The sequence below is a fragment of the Gopherus flavomarginatus genome, chromosome 6 (genome assembly GCF_025201925.1).
Source record: "Gopherus flavomarginatus isolate rGopFla2 chromosome 6, rGopFla2.mat.asm, whole genome shotgun sequence".
NCBI classification, from domain to species: domain Eukaryota; kingdom Metazoa; phylum Chordata; order Testudines; family Testudinidae; genus Gopherus; species Gopherus flavomarginatus.
In genome coordinates, this window is record NC_066622.1 from 43595754 (window position 1) to 43621359 (window position 25606).

At 44.1% G+C, this 25606-nt stretch overlaps 1 protein-coding gene across 2 annotated transcripts in view; it reads left to right on the forward strand.

The window, feature by feature from the left end:
• The window catches only part of STIMATE (STIM activating enhancer), a 92029-nt gene that overhangs the window by 45282 nt on the left and 21141 nt on the right, over window positions 1-25606 (forward strand). Inside the window, exons 2-4 of one of the 2 annotated variants that reach the window (XM_050957891.1) lie at window positions 7071-7119; window positions 11752-11847; window positions 16105-16226. In XM_050957891.1, coding sequence (XP_050813848.1) covers window positions 7071-7119; window positions 11752-11847; window positions 16105-16226 — 267 coding nt within the window. The remainder of the gene's footprint in view (window positions 1-7070; window positions 7120-11751; window positions 11848-16104; window positions 16227-25606) is intronic. The other variant, XM_050957892.1, reaches the window with a different exon arrangement.

A 25606-nucleotide genomic window follows, 5' to 3' on the forward strand; every position in this document is an offset into this window, starting at 1 on the left:
GTCATGATGAAAATGTTGATTAGCATTGGACTTGGTACCAGTCCCTGTGGAATGCCAATAGAAACACCCCCCCATTCAGTGATTCCCCACTGACTACTGCTTCCTGAGATCTGTTTAGTCAGTTCTTAATCCATTTAACATGTGCTCGACTGATCTTGTATAGTGCTAATTTTTTAATTAAATGTTGTGTGGTATTAAGTCAAATGCCTCACAAAAGTCAATATTGCGTCAATGCAGTTATCTTTGCACTTCAAAGAAGTACATCAGGTTTGTTTGACGAGATCTATTTTCCCGAAAACTGTCAGTTAGAATTAAACATATTCATATTTTTTATTAATAGAATCTTATATCAGCTTTTCCCTTATTTTGCCTTGGACTGATGTCAGGTAAGTCATCAGGGTCATCAACAGACTTGGCCTTTTTGAATATTGGCACAATATTGGCACTCTTCTTGACATAGCATATATGATATATCCAGTGGAATCTCAGTGGTTATCATTGATTGGACACTGTCACAGCTGCAGGGCCAGCTGTGCTTAGCACCCCTTTTTATTTCTCAAATGCATCCTTTAGGTGACAGGCCTGGCTTGCTGCACCTCACTAAAGGTGAAATCACACAGTCCAGGCACTCTAGGACTGGATCGCTGGGCTCCAGCCCCCACATTCCCAACCATGTTAATGACACAGGTCCAATTTGGTTTTGGCACCTGCAAGAGTTTCCCCTCAGGAGCCCCTGGCAGCATGCTTTTGCAGGTACACAAACTGTCTTCGAAACAAAGCATTACTTATTCATAAGGTTAAATTCTTCTTTGAGTGCTTACTCACGTTGATTCAATTCTAGGTGCATGAGTGCCTCCGTGCACAGTTGTCAGAGATTTTTGCCTTAGCAGTATCCATAGGGTCGACTGTGGCGCCCCCTTGAGTGTTGCACTCATGCGCTGGTACATGAGGCACTGATGATGCTACGCCCTCTCAGTTCCTTCTTACCGTCTGTGATGGTTGGTTGGAGCACCTTGTCTTGCATCACAAGAGTGTTAGCGGTTCTTACAGTCCGTTGTTCTGTCTCCTTTATTTTTAGTTGTTAGGTACTTAGTTAGACCATTAAGTTAAGTGTTAGAGTAGTAGTCTGAGAGTTAGAGTCCCAGCTGGGACTTCACCTTGAAGCGGGGCATGCCATGTTCCCTAGTCTTTAAGCCATGCGCATCATACAGCCGGCTAATGTCTATTAGTGACCCTTATGATAGCTGTTTAAAGTGTTTGGGGGAGTCCCACAGAAAGGACAAATGCAGGATCTGCAAAAACTTTTGCCCTCGAACTGAAAAGGAACGGGCTATTCGCTTGAGGGCCCTCCTCATGGAGGCTGTGCTTCATCCTGCCTTAGAGCCCTCTCGATTGGACTCCAGGCCCGGCACTTTGGCACGCAGCACACCACCGGAATCTTTCCAGCACCATTCCTCCTCGCCGGCGCTGAAGAAACAGTCGAAATTGATGGGCCCGCCAACACTGCTTCCTGCATATCAACATCAGGGAGCTCAGAGCAGTTCGCCTGGCCTGCCAAGCCTTCCTACCTCGCATGAAAAGCAGAGGGGTCCAGGTTCTGATGGACAATACAGCAGCTATGTACTATATCAACAAGCAAGGCAGAGCCAGATGTCTTCCCTTTACTAGGAAGCCCTCAGGCTCTGGAACTTCTGTATACAACACGACATCCATCTCATAGCTCCACACCTACCCGGGGCCAGGAACACTTTGGCATATCACCTCAGCTGGGCCTTCTCATCTTGCAACAAGTGGTCCCTCCATCCAGAAATGGTCAGCATCATCTTCCAGAAGTGGGAGATTTCCCGGGTGGACCTGTTCGCATCCAGGCAAAGCAGGAAATGCTTGATTCGGGGGATCGACAGAGGGTCGCTCTCTAACACTTTTCTGCTCCCATGGTTGGGAGCTCTTGTACGCCTTCCCCCTAGTGCTGCTAATTCAGAGTCCTCATGAAGATCAAGCAGAAAAGGGCGAAGGTAATCTTCATACTGCTGGCTTGGCTGCGCCAGCACTGGTTCAGCCTGGTGCTGTACCTGTCGGTCGCTGCTCCGGTACAGCTATCACTTAGGCTGGACCTGCTGTCCCAAAACCACGGCAGTCTTCTGCATCTGAATCTGGTGGCGCTGCACCTGACAGTTTGGTCCTGCATGGTTAAATGTGGGGGAGCAGGAGTGCTCGGCCACTGTCCAGCAGGTCCTGTTGGGCAGCAGAAAGCCATCCACCAGAGCGGACTTACCTGGCCAAATGGAAGCGGTTCACTTGTTGGACCTTGGATAGAGGCATTTGACCTGAGCAGGCCTCGCTGCAATTAATCCTGGACTGCCTTCTGCATCTCAAGCTCCAAGGCCTGTCCTTTTTATCTGTCAAGGTTAACTTGGCTGTTGTCTTGGCCTTCCATTCGCTTCTCTAAGGTAGATCGGTTTTCACCCAGGATGACTGCCAGATCCTCAAGGGCCTCTACCTGCACATCAGGGACCCTGTTCCTCCATGGGGCCTGAATCTTGTGCTGTCATAACTCATGGGACCCCCCTTCAAATCTCTGGTTTCCTGCTCTCTTCTCCTCCTTTCCTGGAAGGTGGCTTTCCTGGTTGCAATAACATCCGCCCACTGGGTCCCTGAGATTAGGGCGCTTACTTTGGAAGTGCTGTATGTGTTCTATTAAAAAGACAAGGTCTAGTTGCAGCCACCCCCATTTTCCGTGCCCAGAGTGGTCTCTCAGTTTCAAACGGGCAAGGACGTTTACTTACCAGTCTTTTTTACCCCAAAGCTGCATAAGATAGGTTGCATCCCCTAGATGTTAGGAGAGCACTAGCCTCCTGCATTGAAAGGACCAAGCCATTCCAAAAGTTGACACAGTTGTTCGTCGCAGTGGCCGACAGGATGCAAAGTCGTCTGGTGTCCGCTCAAAAAATTTCTTCTTGGATCACTGCCTGCATTCAATGCTGCTTCGATCAGGCAAAAGTGCCACCCCCAGCAATTGTAACTGCCCACTCAACCGGGGTGAAAGCCTCTTCGGCAGCTTTCCAAGCCTAGGTGCATATCCAGGACATCTATAGGGTGGCCACCTGGTCATCTGTCCACACGTTTACGTCCCATTACGCACTTACCCAGCAGACCCGGGATGATGCTGGCTTTGGTAGAGCAGTGCTGCAAGCCACTAGACTATGACCTCCAAGCTCCCTTCCGAGGATACTGCTTGTGAGTCATCTATAATGGAATCGACATGAGTAAGCACTCGAAGAAAAAACAGTTACCTACCTTTTTCTAACTGTTGTTCTTCAGGATGTATTGCTCATGCCCATTCCATTACCCGCCTCCTTACCCCTCTGTCGAAGTTGCCGGCAAGAAGGAACTGAGAAGGCATAGGGTCGGAGGCACCCAATATGCCAGTGCATGAGCACAGCACTCAGGGGACCACCACAGCTGATCCTATGAATACCACTAAGGCAAAAATCTCCGGCAACTGTGCACGTGGGTGCACACACACCTAGAATGGAGTGGACGTGAGCAACACATCTCAAAGAACAACAGTTACAAAAATGGAGGCAACTATTTTTTCTTCTTCTGGCACGGGTATTTTTAGTAAAAGTCAGGGACAGGTTGCGGACAATAAACAAAAATTCACAGAACCACTCAATCTGTCCTTGGCTTACTAAAAATACCTGAGGAGTGAGGGGGTTTGCTGCTGTTCCAGCCTCTGGGGGGGCTGATCCAACCCCGACTGCTGTTCCTGTAGCCCTGGGGCTGGCTGCTGGTCAGCTGTTCTGGTGGCCCAGGGCTGGTGGCCCAGAAGAAGTCACAGAGGTTCTGGAAAGTCACTGAATCCGTGACAGAATCGTAGCCTTACTTATTCAATCCTCAGAGGTACAAAGCGCACAGAGGAAAGGCTAAAAATAACTGCAGCCTAACTGGATTGATCTTACCTATCCTCTTAGGACTAGATGCTGAGGCCCTGCTTAAAAAGGCTGCCTGCCTGCAGCTCCCATTTCTCTCCCAGTCTGTATGTCAGCCTCATATCCCGGTGACCAGTTCCCCCTCCTTTTCTGCCAGGGGAACCATTTTAGCTGCTTAGAGTCTTTTATGATCTCAGCCTTGGCAAAACAAATCCTGCTAAGTTTACTGGCACTTGAAAGTAGCATCTCCCAGTGATGTTCTCTTACCGTATTTGAAGATTTATACCAGAGGCAGCCCTAAAAGAGAGAACTCTGGGTTCCCCCCCATAGCCTCCTTTAATTTAACTTCTGGCATGTAGGCAGGTTAATATCAAACAGATAACCTGAGAGACATACAGTATTTCTTTTTCTTTTTTTTAAACACCTCCCTCGTTTTCCAGAGACCCAGTGCAAATCGCTGAAATTTGTGAATGAATTATGCGAACAACCATAACAAAGCAAGATCATTTGTGTTTTAGTTCTAATTTAAATCCATAGCGTTCAAATCCATAGCATTTAAATATACAGTAGTATAGTTTATTTTAAAAAATGAAATGTGAAGTGTTTCCAATATTTCCATGCATTAGGCTTGTTTGATTCCTTGACCTTAACATGCAATAGTAGTCTGGCCAGCCAGGTTATTGGTGGCAACTTCGCGTAACCCTGTTATATCTAAGTATTGCAATACATAAGGTCTCCATGTGGGAGTCCTATTTATGAGATGAATCTTGCACTATGGTAGACTAAATCAGAATTTCCTTGCTTTACCTGAGAGTTTACCCTTAATGTGTTAACTTGCTATTTTCTGCTTTATTAGCTAACAGAGTGACTGACTGTCTTTAAATCCAACTAAAATGATCCATTATCTTCCAGCTGCTTCCATTTTCTCCCCCTTTCTTTCACCCCAATGGATTTTTCTAAGTAACAAAGCTTAACTAATTCCTTTTATTCTCCACGTACCCCATCATTCACTGCGGCTGGGTGTGCTGTATCTATCTCAGACAGCTGTAGTATCTAGAACCAGGGGTTCTCACAGCAAAATTTTTGGTGGCCTCGAAGTGCAGTCACCAAGTCTTGCTGGTGGCCACGCAGACAATTTTTCCTAAAATACTTAACTTTAGGAAAAACAAAAAAATATGCAAATAGAACATGTTCAAATCATTGTAATTTATTAAATCTTTTTGCAGACTCAATAATAAGAATAATATACAGTTGTCTCTATTTTTTACTGAACATAAACAGAATAAAACACAAATAAGGTGCTCTGCAGGTTCTTGTCATCTTTATTGTTTCTTTTGCTTTTTTGGTTGCTTTTTTTAAGACTTACTAGCTAGTAAGTCTGCTGCTATGAAAAGTTATATTAACAAACATATAAATATCACTTTTCATGGCAGCAGACTGACTTAGTCATGGCAAACCTGGGAACGAATTAAGCCTTGGATGTGAAGGTTGGTGGGGGGAAGTAGGGGAAGAGGGAATGCATGGTGGGCTGGCAGGGGCCAATAGCAATGGGTGGGGCGGTAAGCCCCTCAGCCGGGAGTTGCAGCACCGTGGCCAGTGCCCGCCACTCCAGGGCTGGAGCCCAACTCTGCTGTCCCCAGGAAGGTGGGGAACTCACTAGCTGCCTGCTCCTCCAGCATGTGTGTCTTGGGGGGAGGTGGGGGAGGAAGGGTCCAACTCCTGCTGGTGGCCCTGGGAGAGGAACCACTGCTTTGCACACTCATCACTGCCCAGGAGGCTGTGGTTGCAAGAAATGACCCTGATGGCCTCATTCTAGAAACATTGATCTAGACACGCATAACAAATTAGTAACTCAAGGTTACAACAGAAGATCACTTATTGATTGCATTACATTGTGGAACGGGTAAACAATTTATCTTAGTGTTTATTTTTGTAGGCTTGTATAAGTGGCAGCACTCAATACTTGATTTTTTGTAAGTTGGCAGTAAATGGCACTAAAATGTTCTCTGTGTCGGACTTGTCGGATATGAAAGAACATTTTGCTTTTTTCTTCAATTTTGAGTAACGCAAGCTACACAAAGATCATCAAAACTATCCAGCCATAAAAGTAGTATACTTCGTCGAGCAAGGAGTAGACTGCCTTTGCCTTGTAAATTATACTAATTCTTAAACTTTCAGTTTCTAGTCTTGTCAGTCTAAATACTTTGTTCTGCACAGCTATGCTTTATACTGCATACATTTACTTATTATTTCAAAGTAGCAAGGGGCAGAAGAAGTAAACTGCATTAAGTTTTGCGTTTTCCTGAACCAGCCAAGCTACCTTAGATTAAGGATTATTATTTGCTGGATGAATGACCATAACAGCTAAAAGAACAGGAGTACTTGTGGCACCTTAGAGACTAACAAATTTATTTCAGCATAAGCTTTTGTGGGCTACAGCTCACTTCTTCGGATGCATAGAATGGAACACACATCCGAAGAAGTGAGCTGTAGCCCACGAAAGCTTATGCTGAAATAAATTTATTAGTCTCTAAGGTGCCACAAGTACTCCTGTTCTTTCTGTGGATACAGACTAACACGGCTGCTACTCTGAAACCTGTCATAACAGCTAAGGACACCAGTATGATGAAAATAAGTAATTGCACATAATAAACAAAAATCTATAATAGTTGATTATCAAAGTAGAGAAAACCTTGCAACTGAAAAAAGAAGTCAGTTGCTTAGAACATAAGAATTACCATTCTGGGTCAGACCAATGGTCTTTCTAGCCCATATCCTGTTTGTTTTACAGTGGACAGTTCCAGATGCTTCAAAGGGAATAAACAGAACAGGGCAATTATTGAGTGATCCATTCCCTGTCGTCCAATCCCAGATTCTGGCAGTCAGATGTTTAGGCCATGCAGCGCATGAGGTTGTGTCGCTGACCAATTCGGGTAATAGCCATTGATATACCTATCCTCTGTGAACCAATTGCTCTTTACGTGGCCGTCCCTAAGAGTTTGATATGTTGACGCATGTTTCCAAATAAAGAACTTAATTTATAGTATTGAATATTACACCTCCATATGCTGATCTACTTCTTAATTTTTATATTTTTGTTACATTGGGAATCACTGATTGTCTTTAATTTTCTTTCAGTAAAACGCTTCAGAGAACCAAAGCATGAAAGACGTCCTTGGAGGATATGGTAAGTCTTTAATTATTAATAGTTCCTAGAATGCTTTTTATATCCTAGATGTTCAGCTCATGGAAGATGAAAGAATAATCACTTGCATATAATGTATAATATGTGAAAGCACTTTAATAGTTAGACTCAAGGGAATACATGAGAAATGAACAGTCATTATTTTACTGTACGATTTTCTTGTTCATTCTGTCTTACTACATACACCTTTAGAAACCTTATTCTAAATGCTAAAGATTCAAAAAACATTTATGTGAAAGCTTGAGGTATCCTTTTTAAAGCAGCTGTTTTACTCCCTTTTCTGTACACTGAACTAAATTTTCCCTAAAATTTGCCTGTGAAGATCCCTCCTGAGGCTTTGGGATCCATGTATTTAATTGAAGGCAGAATTTGGCCCGTAATGTTGAAAAGCAGAATTTCTTGTCAAAGATTGGTAAACTTGGAATCTTAGCTGATGTGCAGGTTCATATAAACACTATTCAGATTACCCCCAAAATGTCTTGTTCCTCTGTCATCTGTATTTTCGTTTATTGAAATGTCTAATAATTCTTAAAGAAAAGACTTTAAATTGAAATTGAACAAAAAAAATATCAGGAAAAATACTAAGTCATTCAAAAGTAAATGGGATCTCAAATTACAGGACAAATTTTCAAACTTGGGTGCCAAAAGGCACCTAAATAGAACTGCTATTTTAAAGATACCTTATTGTAAATTGAAATCTAAATAAGTATCTGGACCTGGCTTTTCAGTAGTACTGAGCAGAAACAACTGCTGTTTGAGAATAGCTAAGGTTACACCTTTAAAAATTAGGTCCCAGATATTTTTTGGCACCCAAGCTTAAAAACGTGGCCCAACCACTCTGAATACATATACTACCTAGTGTAGTTGAATTTTTAGCGTGCCAGACAAAACTGTCTAAAACGAGCACCAAGATTGGCCAATTTAGGGACCCTAGCTGATCTTCATGAAAGAAGTTGACACTGATTGAAAGTAAATTCCTTGCTTCTGTTTAAGAGTAAATTTTCTAGCTGCATTACATGTAACTGGAATTCTCAGCTCTCTTGTGTGAGCATGAAATTTAATTTGAAGATGTTAACATTATCTTGTGTAACTTCAGTGTCTGATCCAATGATCAACATGCAGCTATTCAGGTGTTTAAGTTGGTAATAAATTCTCTATTTTATATGCTATTTGTTTCATCATATGATCCTAGAGAACTGTTTTGTAGAGTTTGAACTCATTATTTGGTTGCCAATGGAATACTGACTTAAAGCAAACTTCATATGAGTTATGGTTGAAAGAAGCCAGTCTGGTCCTCTCCATCAGGTAGCATGGGAATAGTTTAACTTGAGTAAATAACTTATACCTGGTGGAACCTGCATCCAAAGGATCGTGACTTCTCTTCTGAAAATGTAGTGCATTTCTTATATTTAATTTTCCATTCTTATCTATCAGTCTTCATTGTGCAAAGGTCACCAAATACATGAGTATGCTCCTTCAGCCTGCTTACAGCTTGGGGACAGAACCAGATCTGTCATTCGCTGGCAGCAGGGGAATGTCATGTCCACTGAAGCTCCCTTCAGTTTTATCTGTCTCCACAGTGACAAGTGTCCCAGCCAGATCTCTCTGCTGCAGAGCTTTTCTGAGAGAACCTTCAACTTTGTATTTAAAATTTCTGAATAATATTTTGGCTCAATAACTTGGCCATCTAGTTTCCAGCAGTGTCTTGGGGTTGCATTTGCCTTTGGGAAGACTGTCCTGTTAGTGCTGTTGCTGCTTCTTGGGAGGCATTTGCATCAGCTGTTGTCCTTGCAGGCATCAGAAAATAAGTTAGGCTTAGGGAAAACCATTGGCAACAGGGAAGATCTTGGCCTCCTGCTTCACCCCTCTCCCTCCAGTCAAGTATCTCATTGGGGAGCTTGGCCAGCTCTGAGGAGAATAGAGTTCCCCCACAGCCCAGTCTGGGCACGAAAGAAGCTAGGCTGGATTGGAGAGGCCAAAAGAGATGCACAGTATGTCTTCTCTGCAGCTGGGAGGTGTAATTGCATCCTGAGCTAGCGTCAGTCTAGCTAAATCAAAGCTAGCTTGAACAACAATAGCAGTGTAGCCATGGAAGCAGGGACAGCAGCAGGGGCTAGCCTCCTGAGTACAAGGACTGGGTACATATCCAAGCACTATGCCCCTTAACTTTCATCTAGATACATCAGTCTCAGGTGGGCCAGTACAAGCTGCAATCTCATATCTTTATTGCAGTGTGAATGTACCCACAGGCACAGTCTTTGTGCACCATGTGAGATATGGTGAGTGACCTCTCACGAAGCTTGGCAACATCTTTCCTATATGACTTCCTACCTGTTCTGCTGCTTGCCAAGATCATACAAAAGATAGGAAGCGGCAAAAAAGTGGCAGCTAGTCTGTTTATGCCTTACTGGCTGAGAACTATGGCTTTGAACACTAGGTTAATCCGGTCTCATTGAATCTTCTGATGTTTCTATCTCATAATGAAGTAAGCTTGATCTCCCTTAATGTTTGGTATCAGCTGAGGCTAATGTGAATCAGGTGCTATTGTTCTAGTAATTGGGAATTGCAATGAGCTTCAGCATTTAAAAATGTTGCTCCAGTGACCAGTCCTAAACTTTAAGTCATTGAAAAATTAAAACACTTTGCCTCCCACATATTAGAAATTAATCTGGAGCTGAAATTCCTAATAGTTCATAGAATCATAGACTATCAGGGTTGGAAGGAACCTCAGGAGGTCATCTAGTCCAACCCCCTGCTCAATGCAGGACCAATTCCCAACTAAATCCCCAAATGGCTCCCTCAAGGATTGAACACACAACCCTGGGTTTAGCAGGCCAATGCTCAAACCACTGAGCTATCCCTCCCCCCAGAAGCCCCATAACAAGTAGTTTTCTATTTTTAAAACACAATGTCTGCTTCCTAATCTTCCAGGCTGATGTGTGTAGTACTTGTTGGTGCTGATGAAGTAGGTAACTTGCTGTTTTCTCATTTCCCATGCTCAACTCCCTGCATCTGGTGCTAAAGATGAGAGAATAGAGCGAGGGGACAAGAATACAGGGCAAGAACATTGTGTTGGTCTGTAAAAAGGAGAGTTTTTTTGAATTAATGCAAAAAAGCCAACAAAGGAAACAAAAATGAAAGAGAAGGAGAAAAATATTAAGTAACAAAAGTAGAGGACAGAGCTCATCCAGATGTACTGTTTTGATACATATTTCCCAGACTTAGTGATGTGAATAAAATGTGTACTGGCCCCTCTAATTTTGTGCACAAGAAAAGAGAATGTTCTTGATCTGGACTCACTGTCAGAGTCTGCACCTAGTGTAAAGGACTCGTATTTTTAAAACTTGCCATAGTGGCAAGGGATGTTTTTTCTAAAGTAGTTTGCTACTTGGCAGTAATATTTGATGTATAACTTACATTGTAATTTAATTGAGACAAGGTAGATGAGGTAATTATCTTTTTTTTCAACCAACTTCTGTTGGTGGAAGAGACAAGCTTTTGAGGAAGAAGAGCTCTGTGTAAGCTTGAAAGCTTATCTATCTCCAAAAGTAGTTGGTTCAATAAAAGATATTACTTCACCCACCTTGTGTCTCACTATTAATGGCCAGTTTGTTTGCTTTATTTGGAGGTGGTGGGGTGGGGATGGGAGGAAAGTGCAAATGTTAAAAGGCAGTTGAGCATGTTTTTATTTTGCGCTGCTGCCTGTGCTGCTGACTCCTTGCTAGAGGGGGATGAGAAAGTAACAGCAACACAAGCATCCTGTACAAGTACTATATAGAAACAAACACTGTCTTCATTGCAAAGCTTCCATTGGATTATATTTTATTTAAAATAATAGGGAGCAAGAACTGCTGCTGAATGAAATGGTGAGCAAAATAATTTCCTTGTTCTTCAAGTTACCTTTTCAGGAGGAAGAGCTCTGTGTAAACTCGAAAGGTTGGCACTCTCATCAGAAGTTGGTTCAATAAAAGATATTATCTCATCCATCTTGGCTCTCTAATATCCTGCGATCAACATGGCTACAGCAACACTGCACACAACAATGGAAGATATTGTAAATTAATTGACATTCAGTGTAGCCATTTACTTCCAGGCTAAAATATCAATGTCAGCTTTTTAATAAACTAGACTTTAGATGAAGGGATCATTATCCAGCTGTTAAAATGCAGAACTAATGACCAGGTGATCTGAATTGTATTCCTCACTCTGCCACAAAGCTGCTATAAATACATAAATAAAAGATAGAAATCTTTCTAGCAAGACTGTGCTATATTTATTTATAAAATGCTATTAAACTCTTTAATGTTACTGTAATGCTATTCTGTAATCCACACAAAATACTAGTAGCCTCTCCCACTGCTTAAATTATAACAGAAGGCGGTGATAGTGAAGTTTCATATTATATAGAACTTGATTATTCAGAACAAGTACATTAGAAAGTACAAAATTTAAAACAGCACTTTGTCAGAAATGAATGTTATGACTTGGTAATTTGAAAAATTCCATAATTAGTACTAGGTTCTGACTTATTAGTATGATTTAGCAAGGTTCTACTGTATTTTGATTGTTTAATGTAAGTACTTTTCAAAATCCAATCCTTTCTATTTTATACAGGTTTTTAGATACGTCTAAACAAGCCATAGGGATGTTGTTCATACACTTTGCAAATGTGTATTTATCAGACCTAACTGAAGAGGACCCTTGTTCACTGTGAGTGCTGTGAATTGAGTAAACTACCCTTTAGGGAAAAGTCTTTTCTGAGATTGATTGACAATTTGATTGGGGGTTGATGATTGGAAAAAGAATCTGAGAAACTATTTTGAGGCTAAATGAAGGGTTTTTGAAAGCTCACATTTTAAAAATAACTAATGGAGGATCAGAATTCTGGTATCACTTCCTTGTCACTATGAACGGGGAATCATTGAGAGGCAATTGAGTGTCCTGACACCTTGAATTGAAGGGAGAAAGCACCTTGTATCTCCAAGGAAGCATCACCCTTCCCCCCTAAACACTCCCCTCCTCTCTTGCCAAATTAATGCATCACTAATAAGGATACAATTTAGTCATGGAGGTCATGGATTCGGTGACTTTAACAAACCTCGGAGACAGGTTGTCAGCTTCCATTAATTCTTGTTTATTGCCCACGACCTGTCTGTGACTTTTACTAAAAATAACCGTGACAAAATCTTAACCTTAATCATTAAAAACACATCCTAACAGAAGGTAAGATTGTAACACAAGGCTGTTGACCAGGGGGAGGCAGGAGGCAGGGAGGTAGAGAATCCTAGAGAGCTAAGAAAATCTACTGTGGTTCCAATAAGTATCATGCATAGACACTCCAAAAATCTTACATTAATCTAGTCAGGCATGAATATTAAGTCAGAGTGGTGTCCGAGGATATTTTATAATGGTTTTCCTGTCTGTTTTCTAAAATGCTTGTTTGCTAATGCAGTATTACTTTCACTGTTAATGCTGAAAAAATGTTGCTCAGTGTTTAGGAGGCTAATACAGAAAATATTAATTTTGCAATCTGATGCTCTGAGCATTATGACTATGTATATACACACTTAATTCCATTATGTTAAATCTGAAGATTTATGTCTTTGAGACAGTTTTGAGCTCCTGAGTCTTTACTAGCAGCTACAGAAGCAAGTGGAGGATAGTTTCGGGTCTTGAAAGGGACTCCCGCCCGACAGCTTACATGCTAAACTCTTCTGGTAATGGGTGCTGTAAAACCACTTTTAACAGCATATAATTTTGGACCTGCATTTTACACTCTTGGATCCCAGCTAGACGGTTGGCTCCACACAATGCCCCAAAGGACGCTGCTTGCTTAGAAGATTCTGAGCTCATGTTCAGTGGGCTGTTCTCAGTTTAGTTGAAATGGTGGCTCTACAGCAAATCAAGAAATTATTATTGGAAGGCCATTGTATTTTTATCAAATAATTACACACGGGTTTAGTTTTTAAAATTCTTATAAACAGACTAGTATCATGAAATAAACTTCAGTGTAGTTGTAGCTCCTAATCTTGTGGGAATGCAAGAGGCAGAGCCAGAACCTTGTCACATTAGGCTGTCCACCTAAAATGAGTCATTTTTAACTTCTGTAGCCTACTTGATATTTTCTCACTTTTCAGACTGCAGTGACCTCTTGTGGCCTGGAATAAAATGGTTTGTGTTAGGGATACTTGTGTTGCTTGTTGGTTCCTTTGATAAACACTTAAAAATTGATTATATGGTCCTCTTAATCATAATTTTGAAGCAGACTTGTGTTAACATTTTTAAAAAATGATTATGGAAATACCAATTCTGCACAAAAAGCTGTGTGTCTAAGACTTGGGTGCAACATGGCATGTCAACAGAAGTTTTGGTTTCTTTTTATACTCTTGCTGAGCCTCTTCTGAACCCACAACTGGTGTTGAGGCTTAGTTTGGGAGACTACCATTTTATCCCTTTACACCTCATCTCCTCTTTTTAATAGTACCCATTTCACCACCACAGCCCTTTTCTTCCAATCACTAGAGAGTGTCAATAGCTTTCTCTGAGACTCCAGTTTTCCTGCTGCAAATGTGCAAGTAAAACAGATAATGTTGTCTCCCTTTGTACTGGGGCACACCATCCACGTGGAAGCAAGAATCCCAGGTAGCAGTGCAAAGAGTTACCATCAAGACACTTGACTGGCTTCAAGTATTCATGTTAAAAATTTTCAACCCAATGTGGCCTTTAAAAGAACAGTTTAATGTCATGTCACTGGTAGCACCTGAGCTGTTACCTTGTTCAGCCAAGAGTGATTAGCAAATGAAATACATTGACTTACAAGATGTTCTGGTGACATTTGGGTGAAGATATAACTCATGATTTACTTAAATTCCATAATAATCACTTTAGCTTTTGGTGTATGCCATACAGCCAAAAGTTTTTTTTAAGAACAACTTAACAGTAGAGTAGCAACTATATAACTGTTGAAATAGTGTGTGTATATATATATATATTAAAAAGAGAAGGGGTTTTAGACAGTCTTTTTCTGAAGACACATACAATTACAATATTCAGAATGGCTATATACTGTACAGTAACTCCTCACTTAACGTTGTAGTTATGTTCCTGAAAAATGCGACTTTAAGCAAAACGATGTTAAACTAATCCAATTTCCCCATAAGAATTAATGTAAATGGGGGGGATTTAGGTTCCAGGGAAATTTTTTTTCACCAGACCAAAAAAACATGCGCGTGCGCACACACACAAACTACATTTTAAACATTTTAATACTGTTCACAGCTATGATGATTGTGAAGCTTGGTTGAGGTGGCAAAGTTAAATGGTGGAAGAGGGTGGGATATTTCCCAGGGAATGCCTTGCTGCTAAATCAGTGGTTCTCAAACTTTTGTACTAGTGACCACTTTCACATAGCAAGCCTTTAAGTGTGACACCCCCCAATATAAATTAAAAATACTTTTTACTATATTTAACCATTATAAATGCTGGAGACAAAGCAGGGTTTCGGGAGGAGGCTGACAGCTCGCGACCCACCCCCATGTAATAACCTTGTGACCCCCTGAGGGGTCCTGACCCCAGTTTAAGAACCCTTGTGCTAAATGATGAACTAGCACTCTGCTGAGCCCTCAAGGGTTAACAGGTTGTTAATATAGCCTCTACAAGGCAGCAGGAATGGAGGGGAGGGGAGATAGCATAGCAGACAGATACACACCTTGTGTGTGGGAGAGAGAGAGAAATGCACACTGCCCCTTTAAATAAGCTGATCCACTCTTAAGTGCATTGTCTTTTTAAGTGGATCAGGAAGTTGAGACAGCAGCTGCTGCCCCAGGCTTTCTCTGTCTCTTTCAGTCTGTGTCCCCACCCTGCTCTATATGGAGAAGGGGTAAGTGTGATGTAGGAGCAGGGGGGAGGGGGACACCTTCATATTAGCCCCCACCCCTTGCACAGCAAGCAGGAGGCTTGGGGAGCAGTTCCAAGACAGAGGGCAGGAGCAGCACATGGCAGTGGGGGGAGGGACAGCTGCAATTGCTAGCCTGATGGCAGCTGCTGCACAGGGAGCTTAGCGGAGCAGGGAGCTGATATGGGGGCTGCCGGTCCACCCTGGTTCCAAGTCTTCACCAGCTAGCTGCAACGGGCTGCTCTTCCTGCAAACAGTGGACAAAGCTGGCGGCTGCCAAACGAAATTAGAAGGGAGCATTGCACAACTTTAAATGAGCACGTTCCCTATAGCAAGGTAACAACGAAAAAACCTTAACCGGGACAACTTTAACTGAGGAGTTACTGTAATTGACTTGGTGGAATTAAATCAGTCCAGTCTAACATTTGATAGAATTACTTTAAATTTGTATTCTATAGTTATTACACCATACATATATTGTATTAGCACCGGGCTGTTCATAGCTGGGTCTACAAGCATTACTTTTTAGTAGAAAAGCTGATAGCTTCAGCATCTCACCTATGTAAGAGCTGTCCCTTCCTATAACATCCACATGCAATGAGTCAGTATTTTCCATGATTGGAATGAGTGTGATTTTTTCACTCTGAGCTGTTTTCCAAGCAATATAAGAAACAAGGTGTTTTTAAACTAAAATTTTGTTCTCAGGCTCCACTTAAATGAAGTCTTTCCAAATAGTGAAATGAGAGTGGAAGATGAGGTTGGTTTTAACTTGAGGGCATAAAATGCAAATTGGAGTTTATACACACAAATACATGGAATTTCATTTGACATTTAACTGGAACGACAAACACTAAGTAGTGCAGCAGTTCTAAAACTGTTTAAAATCTCGGATAAGAAACGGAGGCAAATAAGTAACTGTTCAAGTTTTTAAAATCTCATAGTGATGCTGGCCTTTCAGAGAGGAAAGCAAATTTACCCTTCATCAGTTGCAGCAATATGATGCCCCCTAACTCCAAGAGAAAAACCCCCATGCTCATTGTTTTTTCTCGTCTGTTCTTTCTCCCTCCTTCCAGGTACCTTATAAACTTCTTGCTGGATGCAACCTTAGGGATGCTGCTAATCTATGCTGGTGTGCGCGTAGTCAGCAGCATTGTGGAATGGCAACAGTGGGAGTCCCTTCGCTTTGGTGAATATGGTAAATATTTCTATTCTTGCAACTAAATGAATTGGAGAGAAGAGCATTGCAGTGACACTGCACTTTTAAAGATGGTCATTATTACATATATGGTTGTGGAATAGTCCGTTCTAACACTTGACTTGCATCTGTTGGGTGCAGACCTGGTAGAAGACACTGGATGAATAGTTTTCTTTTTCCTGAGTGACCAAGGAAGGGGCTACCCCAGAGCAGTCAGGAAGGTGCTAGAAGCAATTAAGTCAGACTCCATAAGACACCTGGAACCAGTTAAGAACAGATTAGAAACAATCAAAGGAAACAGGCTAATCAGATCACCTGAAGCCTGATTAGAACCGTCTGGGACTAGTTTAAAAAGAAGCCCCTTCAGAGAGGCCAGCTGCTAGGAACTGGGAGTAGGAAGGTATGTGGTGGGAAGACTGGGAGAAAGAAGGTGCACAATAAAAGACCCGGGAGTACAAGCATGATCAGGAACCGAGGAGGGTGCTAGGAGAGGCCATTTGGGGAAGTAGCCCAGGGAAGGGCTGTAGCCCTGTAGTATAGGAATACTACCTGTTTCTGCTGCCAATTAGGATCCCTGGGCTGGAACCAGAAGGAGAGGGCAGGCCTGGGTTCCCCTCCCCCCCTCATACACACACTCTCCCTTGAGAAGAACTAAAGAGGGTTCTTAACCAAGAAGAGGGTTGATTGGCTGATGACGAAGGTGACTCAGTAAGCTGTAACCCAGGCAACAGAGGCTCACTGTGCGGCCCACGGCGGGATTCAAAAGGCTCTGAGCTGCCCGCACCGGCGGGGAGCTCAGAGCTCTTTAAATCTCAGCCGCGGCCTGGATTCATAGGGCTCTGAGCTGCCCGCTGCGGCGGGGAGTTCAGAGTTCTTTAAGTCTCAGCCGCGGCAGGGATTCAAAAGGCTCAGAGCTATCCGCAGCGGCAGGGAGCCCAGAGCTCTTTAAATCTCAGCCGCAGCCAGGATTCAAAAGGCTCTGGGCTGCCCGCAGTGGTGGGGAGCCCAGAGCTCTTTAAATCTCAGCCACGGCCTGGATTCAAAAGGCTCTGAGCTGCCCGCAGTGAGGGGGAGCTCAGAGCTCTTTTAAATCTCAGACGCGGCAGGGATTCAAAAGGCTTTGGGCTGCCCGCAGCCGCGGGGAGTCCAGACCCCTTTAAATCCCAGCCGCGGCCGCGATTCAGAAGGCTCTGAGCTCCCCCTCACTGTGGGCAGCCGCGAGCTCAGAGCTCTTTAAATCTCAGCGGGATTCAAAGGGCTCTGGGCTGCCCGCAGCCACAGAGAGCCCAGAGCCCTTTAAATCTCAGCTGCCAAGGCCGGTTTTAGGCCAATTCAACCAATTCCCCTGAATCAGCCCACCCCTAAGAGGGCCACATGCCCAAGCCCCAGTACGGTGTTCCGGCAAAAGCCAGTGTGCTGTAGCGGGGTGGCCCAGCTTCCCCAGTGGGCAATTTAAAAGGCCTGTGGCTCCCAGGCCCTTTAAATTGCCACCAGAGCACCACTGCTAGAGCCCTGGGGTAGGGCTGTGGGGCTCTGGGGGCTATTTAAAAAGTCCAGGGTTCCCATCGCTTCTACTGCCCCGGCCCTTTAAATAGCCACTGGAGCCCCACCACTTCTCCAGGGTTCCCGTGGCTATTTAAAGGGCTGGAGCGATAGAAGAAGGGGAGCCCCGGGCCCTTTAAATACCCCCAGAGCCCTGGGGTAGCGGGGGGTTCTGGGGGCTATTTAAAGGGCCGGGGCTCCAGCTGCCTCTGCCACCCCGGTCCTTAAATAGTCGCTGAAGCCACACCGCTTCCCCAGGGCTCCCTCGGCTATTTACAGGGCTCAGGCGGTAGAAGCAGGGGAGCCGCAGGCTCTTTAAATAGCCCCCAGAGCCCTGGGGTAGCGGCGGGGGGGGTGGGTGTCTCCAGATGCTTTTGCTGCCCTGGTCCTTTAAATAGCCCCTGGAGCCCCACCACTTCCCCAGGGCTCCTGCAGCTATTTACAGGGCTGGGGCAGTGGAAGCAGGGGAGCCCCAGGCCCTTTAAATAGCTCCTGAGCCACAGGCTGCTACTGCTACCCTGGCGGGGGAGGCAGGAGGAGGGGGCAGTCACCATACAGGATGGGCTGTACCCCCTGTACTGCACCAGTTGCCCATAGCCACCCCCTGCCACACCTCCTGCCCTGCCTGCACCAGTTCCTGTCTGCAGCCAGCCCTGCACCCGCTGCCCACAGCCAGCCTGTCTCCAGCCAGCCCCTCACCCCCTGCCTTTCCTTCAGCCCTGCACCAACCCCTGTCTCCAGCCAGCCCTGCACCCCCTTCCCTGTCTCCAGCCAACCCCTGCCACACCCTCCTGCCTGAAGCCAGCCAGTCCTGCACTCCTTTGTCTCCAGCCCTGCCAACCCATGCCACAACCCCCCCTGTGGCCCTGCCTGAAGCCAGCCAGCCCATCCCACACGCCATCTCCAGCCTGCCCCACACGCCTTGCCCAGCCTGCAGCCAGACCCTACCTCCAGCCGCCTCCCCTCCACCTCCAGCCAGCCCCATGTCCACTGGTGTCCTGTAGTTCCCAGGGAAGTAACCCTGCACACCTGCTTCAATGAGGTGGGCAGAGAGCAGCTGGGACCCACACATGCACCCTAGCACACCCTCGGAGTGGCGGAGCTCATTTCTAGTTCAGACACATCTTTTTAAAAAAGAACTTTAGGTAGGGTTAACATACATCTGTACTTTCCCGGACATGTCAGGCTTTTTGGATCTTAAATCGCCATCCAGGAGGAAAATACGGACGTATGGTAACCCTACTGGTACAAAAAAATACATACTGTGGCAGAACTTTTTATAGGGAACCGGTTACTAAGAAATGAAAGGCTTTTTTTTTTACTTTTTTTTTTTCTTTCAGGCATCCCTGCCGGGGCCCCGCCGAAAATGTTCGAGTTGGGCCCTGCATTTCCTAAAGCCGGCCCTGCCAGCTGCGGACGGGATTCAAAGGCTCTGGGCTCCCCACAGCCTTGGGGAGCCCAGAGCCCTTTAAATCTCAGCCGTGGGCAGGATTCAAAGGGCTCAGGGCTCCCCGTAGAGATTCCCAGCCACGGCTGAGATTTAAAGGGATCAGGGCTCCCCACCGCCACGGGCAGCCCCGAGCCCTTTGAATTCCAGCGGCGGCTCCAGCGGATGCGCTGGGGCTGGGATTTAAAGGGCTCGGGCTCCCCTCAGCAGCAGGAGCTCTAGGCCCTTGAAATCCCTGCCCCAGCCCCACAAAGTTCCGGGTTCCAGCAGCCGCCGGAGCCCCGGGCCCTTTAATTTGACCCTGAGGGCTCCCAGCCAGTTCTTCAGCTGGGAGCCCCTGGTTGATTTAAAATCAAGTATCACCTCCCCACCCCCAACCTTCCTTTTTGGCCCACAGCTGTTTTGGTGGGGCGGCACTGGGAAAGGAGGGTTTGTTTCTGCAGGGCTGGGCGGTGCTGGGGCGGAGTGTTTCCGCTGGGGGGGGAGGAGTGTTTCCGTGGGGCCAGGGGGTCTCGGCCCTCAGCTGTTTTCTTTGGAGTAATGTGGCCCTTGCTGCTTTATGAGTTGTGCAGGCCTGCTGTAACCCTTGCCTCTAGGAGGGGAGAGAGGCTACACGGAGGGTCACAGGAAACCCCTGAGGCAAACACTAATCGCCTAGAAGCACAAAACGCCCTGAGGCAAAGCCAGTGCTCTGCCACAATCCCTTTGCAGTTTTTTAATTGGCTGCTATACCTAGGGTATTATACAGGAGCACCTAATAAACAACTTTTTCCTTATATTTAAAAAAACCTTAAAACTCAGTTAGCATGGCATACGATACAAATGGAAGCCTGTCTGCAAGGTATTATCCTTTTTGTAAAATATAAAAAAAACTTACTAGACCAAAAAAAATAGCGAGTCTTCTTCCAAAATATTCAGCACAATTTTGATTTTAAAGATCATTTTGTTTAGGTTGCAATCAAAGACCATTTAAATTGAAGCTTTAACTTAACTAAGCCACTCATATTTAAAGATAAGATTGGGAATCTTCTAGCCAAGTTTCAGAGCTAACACTCAGTACAGGTACTTTACAAACAATGTAGAAATGAACAATATATGGTTGAATACTTAATTTTTAAAATTAAATTTTCTTTTGTTAATACAGAATAACAACTTTTGGAAAGTATCAGAGGGTAGCCGTGTTAGTCTGGATCTGTAAAAGTTGCAAAGAATCCTGTGGCACCTTATAGACTAACAGACGTTTTGGAGCATGAGCTTTCGTGGGTGAATACCCACTTCCTCAGATGCATGTAATGGAAATATCCAGGGGCAGGTATATATATGTGTGCTAGCAAGCAAGCTAGAGATAACGAGGTCAGTTCAATCAGGGAGGATGAGGCCCTGTTCTAGCAGTTGAGGTGTGAAAACCAAGAGAGGAGAAACTGGTTCTGTAATTGGCAAGCCATTCACAGTCTTTGTTCAATCCTGAGCTGATGGTGTCAAATTTGCAGATGAACTGAAGCTCAGCAGTTTGTCTTTGAAGTCTGGTCCTGAAGTTTTTTTGCTGCAGGATGGCCACCTTAAGGTCTGCTATAGTGTGGCCAGGGAGATTGAAGTGCTCTCCTACAGGTTTTTGTATATTGCCATTCCTAATGTCTGATTTGTGTCCATTTATCCTTTTCCGTAGAGACTGTCCAGTTTGGCCGATGTACATAGCAGAGGGGCATTGCTGGCATATGATGGCGTATATTACATTGGTGGATGTGCAGGTGAATGAACCAGTGATGGTGTGGCTGATCTGGTTAGGTCCTGTGATGGTGTCGCTGGTGTAGATATGTGGGCAGAGTTGGCATCGAGGTTTGTTGCATGGATTGGTTCCTGAGCTAGAGTTATTATGGTGTGGTGTGCAGTCACTGGTGAGAATATGTTTCAGGTTGGCAGGTTGTCTGTGGGCAAGGATTGGCCTGCCACCCAAGGCCTGTGAAAGTGTGGGATCATTGTCCAGGATGGGTTGTAGATCCTTGATGATGCGTTGGAGGGGTTTTAGCTGGGGGCTGTATGTGATGGCCAGTGGAGTCCTGTTGGTTTCTCTCTTGGGTTTGTCTTGCAGTAGGAGGCTTCTGGGTACACGTCTGGCTCTGTTGATCTGTTTCCTTATTTCCTCTTGCGGGTATTGTAGTTTTGAGAATGCTTGGTGGAGATTTTGTAGGTGTTGGTCTCTGTTTGTGGGGTCAGAGCAGATGCGGTTGTACCTCAGTGCTTGGCTGTAGACAATGGATCGTGTGATGTGCCCGGGATGGAAGCTGGAGGCATGAAGGTAGGCATAGCGGTCGGTGGGTTTTCGATATAGGGTGGTGTTAATGTGACCATCACTTATTTGCACCGTGGTGTCAAGAAAGTGGACCTCCCGTGTAGATTGGTCCAGGCTGAGGTTGATGGTGGGGTGGAAGCTGTTGAAATCATGGTGGAATTTTTCCAGAGTCTCCTTCCCATGGGTCCAGATGATGAAGATGTCATCAATGTAGCGTAGATAGAGAAGGGGTGTGAGTGGACGAGAGCTGAGGAAGCGTTGTTCCAGGTCGGCCATGAAGATATTGGCATATTGTGGGGCCATGCGGGTGCCCATAGCAGTGCCACTGATCTGGAGATATATATTGTCATCAAATTTGAAATAGTTGTGTGTAAGTATAAAGGCACAGAGTTCAGCAGCCAGTTGTGCTGTGGCATCATCAGGGATAGTGTTCCTGACAGCTTGTATTCCATCTGTGTGTGGGATGTTTGTGTAGAGAGCCTCTACATCCATGGTGGCTAGGATGGTGTTTTCTGGGAGGTCACCAATGCATTGTAGTTTCCTCAGGAAATCAGTGGTGTCACGGAGATAGCTGGGAGTGCTGGTGGCATTGGGTCTGAGTAGAGAGTCCATATATCCAGACATGGATGTAGAGGCTCTCTACACAAACATCCCACACACAGATGGAATACAAGCTGTCAGGAACACTATCCCTGATGATGCCACAGCACAACTGGCTGCTGAACTCTGTGCCTTTATACTTACACACAACTATTTCAAATTTGATGACAATATATATCTCCAGATCAGTGGCACTGCTATGGGCACCCGCATGGCCCCACAATATGCCAATATCTTCATGGCCGACCTGGAACAACGCTTCCTCAGCTCTCGTCCACTCACACCCCTTCTCTATCTACGCTACATTGATGACATCTTCATCATCTGGACCCATGGGAAGGAGACTCTGGAAAAATTCCACCATGATTTCAACAGCTTCCACCCCACCATCAACCTCAGCCTGGACCAATCTACACGGGAGGTCCACTTTCTTGACACCACGGTGCAAATAAGTGATGGTCACATTAACACCACCCTATATCGAAAACCCACCGACCGCTATGCCTACCTTCATGCCTCCAGCTTCCATCCCGGGCACATCACACGATCCATTGTCTACAGCCAAGCACTGAGGTACAACCGCATCTGCTCTGACCCCTCAGACAGAGACCAACACCTACAAAATCTCCACCAAGCATTCTCAAAACTACAATACCCGCAAGAGGAAATAAGGAAACAGATCAACAGAGCCAGACGTGTACCCAGAAGCCTCCTACTGCAAGACAAACCCAAGAGAGAAACCAACAGGACTCCACTGGCCATCACATACAGCCCCCAGCTAAAACCCCTCCAACGCATCATCAAGGATCTACAACCCATCCTGGACAATGATCCCACACTTTCACAGGCCTTGGGTGGCAGGCCAATCCTTGCCCACAGACAACCTGCCAACCTGAAACATATTCTCACCAGTGACTGCACACCACACCATAATAACTCTAGCTCAGGAACCAATCCATGCAACAAACCTCGATGCCAACTCTGCCCACATATCTACACCAGCGACACCATCACAGGACCTAACCAGATCAGCCACACCATCACTGGTTCATTCACCTGCACATCCACCAATGTAATATACGCCATCATATGCCAGCAATGCCCCTCTGCTATGTACATCGGCCAAACTGGACAGTCTCTACGGAAAAGGATAAATGGACACAAATCAGACATTAGGAATGGCAATATACAAAAACCTGTAGGAGAGCACTTCAGTCTCCCTGGCCACACTATAGCAGACCTTAAGGTGGCCATCCTGCAGCAAAAAAACTTCAGGACCAGACTTCAAAGACAAACTGCTGAGCTTCAGTTCATCTGCAAATTTGACATCATCAGCTCAGGATTGAACAAAGACTGTGAATGGCTTGCCAATTACAGAACCAGTTTCTCCTCTCTTGGTTTTCACACCTCAACTGCTAGAACAGGGCCTCATCCTCCCTGATTGAACTGACCTCGTTATCTCTAGCTTGCTTGCTAGCACACATATATATACCTGCCCCTGGATATTTCCATTACATGCATCTGAGGAAGTGGGTATTCACCCACGAAAGCTCATGCTCCAAAACGTCTGTTAGTCTATAAGGTGCCACAGGATTCTTTGCAACTTTTGGAAAAGTACTGTAACTAGCAGTTGACTACATATGATTTTTTTAAAAATAGGTAATTAATGAAAAAGCACACAAAAAATTAAATGACCTTGTGAAATACAAGTATCAGATGACTTGTGAAATTTTATGACTAATTCCAAACAAATAGTTTTCTAGTGGTAAATCTTAACATCAGATGTTTATAATAGAAGTGCTGCCAAGCTCACAGTACAGTGGAACAACATAGTGCTTCTGCAATAAACCCATTCTTATATTAAGTGTTGATTTGTGTCCTTTAGGCTTCCTGTAATGGTGATTCACCCTCTCAAGTCCCTAGATGCTTTGAATCATTGGTCTTAATTGACTTCTCAGTGCAGTTACACTTGAAATTTTATTACATATGGAGTATTTCTAGACACAACTATTTAGTACTAGAGAGAACTCGCAATTCACAGTTACATCTTCACACTGTAAATGATATCCTATTTTGCCTATTTTAAATTCTGTAAAGGCCCATTTTTTTCTTGTTTTTTGGACATGCATATACCACATGGCAAATCTTCACAAAAGAGAACCTGTGCCACTGAAATAAGCCTCACCTTAGGTTGTGATGGTGAAGGAAGGAAATTTTTTCTACCTAAGTACTTGTATCTAACTTGGGAAACCCAGCTCACCTCTGTAATCCCAGTGACATTACTGGGATTGTGTTGATGTAACAGAAATTAGAACTCCATCCTCCAAAGTTTAGTAGTAATCTCTTTAGGATTTAACACCTTAAATCTCTAACAGCCAGCATTTCTTGTTTATGAATATTACCAGAAATTAGTCAATATATTGATATACATGGGTAGTTGTCTCTCCATTCTTACACCCACTTTTCAGGTATGCACATCCCTAAACTAGCTCCATACTTTCTATTAAAACAAGAATACCTAATTGAGTTGTAGTTGTTAGGCGTCTGATTTTTGTCAGAAACATCTTTGCTCTATTGTACTTTCCACCTTAAATTTTAACTGAAATGCTTTAGGTCCTAGAAGAATACACTCCATGATGAATTTACGTATCTGCTGGAAAAATAAACAACTTAGCTGTCACCTAGACCTGAGTAAGATCAAAAGTTTGTCTCTTCGGTTGAGCTCATGGCCTAAGTCAAAGCCTTTCTGCCCACATAGTCACTGATAACTATAGTCTCTCTTAAGGGGACACAATCAACTTAATTTTCAAACTGAAATACATTGTTGACCTACTAGTGTTACAAATAACTAAGCTTACCACAGCTCAAAGAATTAGAGAGAGAGAGAGAGAGAAATCTCTCTCTATTTTCTGCCTCTAATAGTACTTGCTGTATATTCATTGTCACTATTTTCCCTTGTGTAGTCAGTCAGTTTCCCCTGTTTCAAACAGACTTTTTTTAAAACAGGAAACTGTTATTCAAAACCATAAAAGTTGGTGGGCAGAGTTCCTGAAACTACTTTTAACTCATTTCGTAAATTCTGTACATTTAAAGTTGACATATCCCTTTTAAAAACAATTTTTACTTCATCATTTTTTGGCATCTATAACCATGTTCCTCAGATCAGGATAACTAACGAATGATCATTTTTATCTGTCCCATTGTGGAACCAGGACCGTTTCAGTATTTCTCCTCAATAACATCATCATTCACATTTAATTTATGAAAAATAAGAATGCTTCTTGTTAAATTCATTTATCAGGCAGTTCTTCTCCAGCTGGATTCCTATAACTGATGCCTGCAATAATCTGATTATCTTTTAGTTCATGTAGCTCTTAAAAAAGTTTCTGATGACTTTGTGTTTAAGCTTTTGCACCTTTTTATTCATGTGCATTTCATCTGTTTTCTTGCTCTGTGATTCCTAATGTTGCAAGTTGACACACTTTTTTTCCAGAAAAAGTT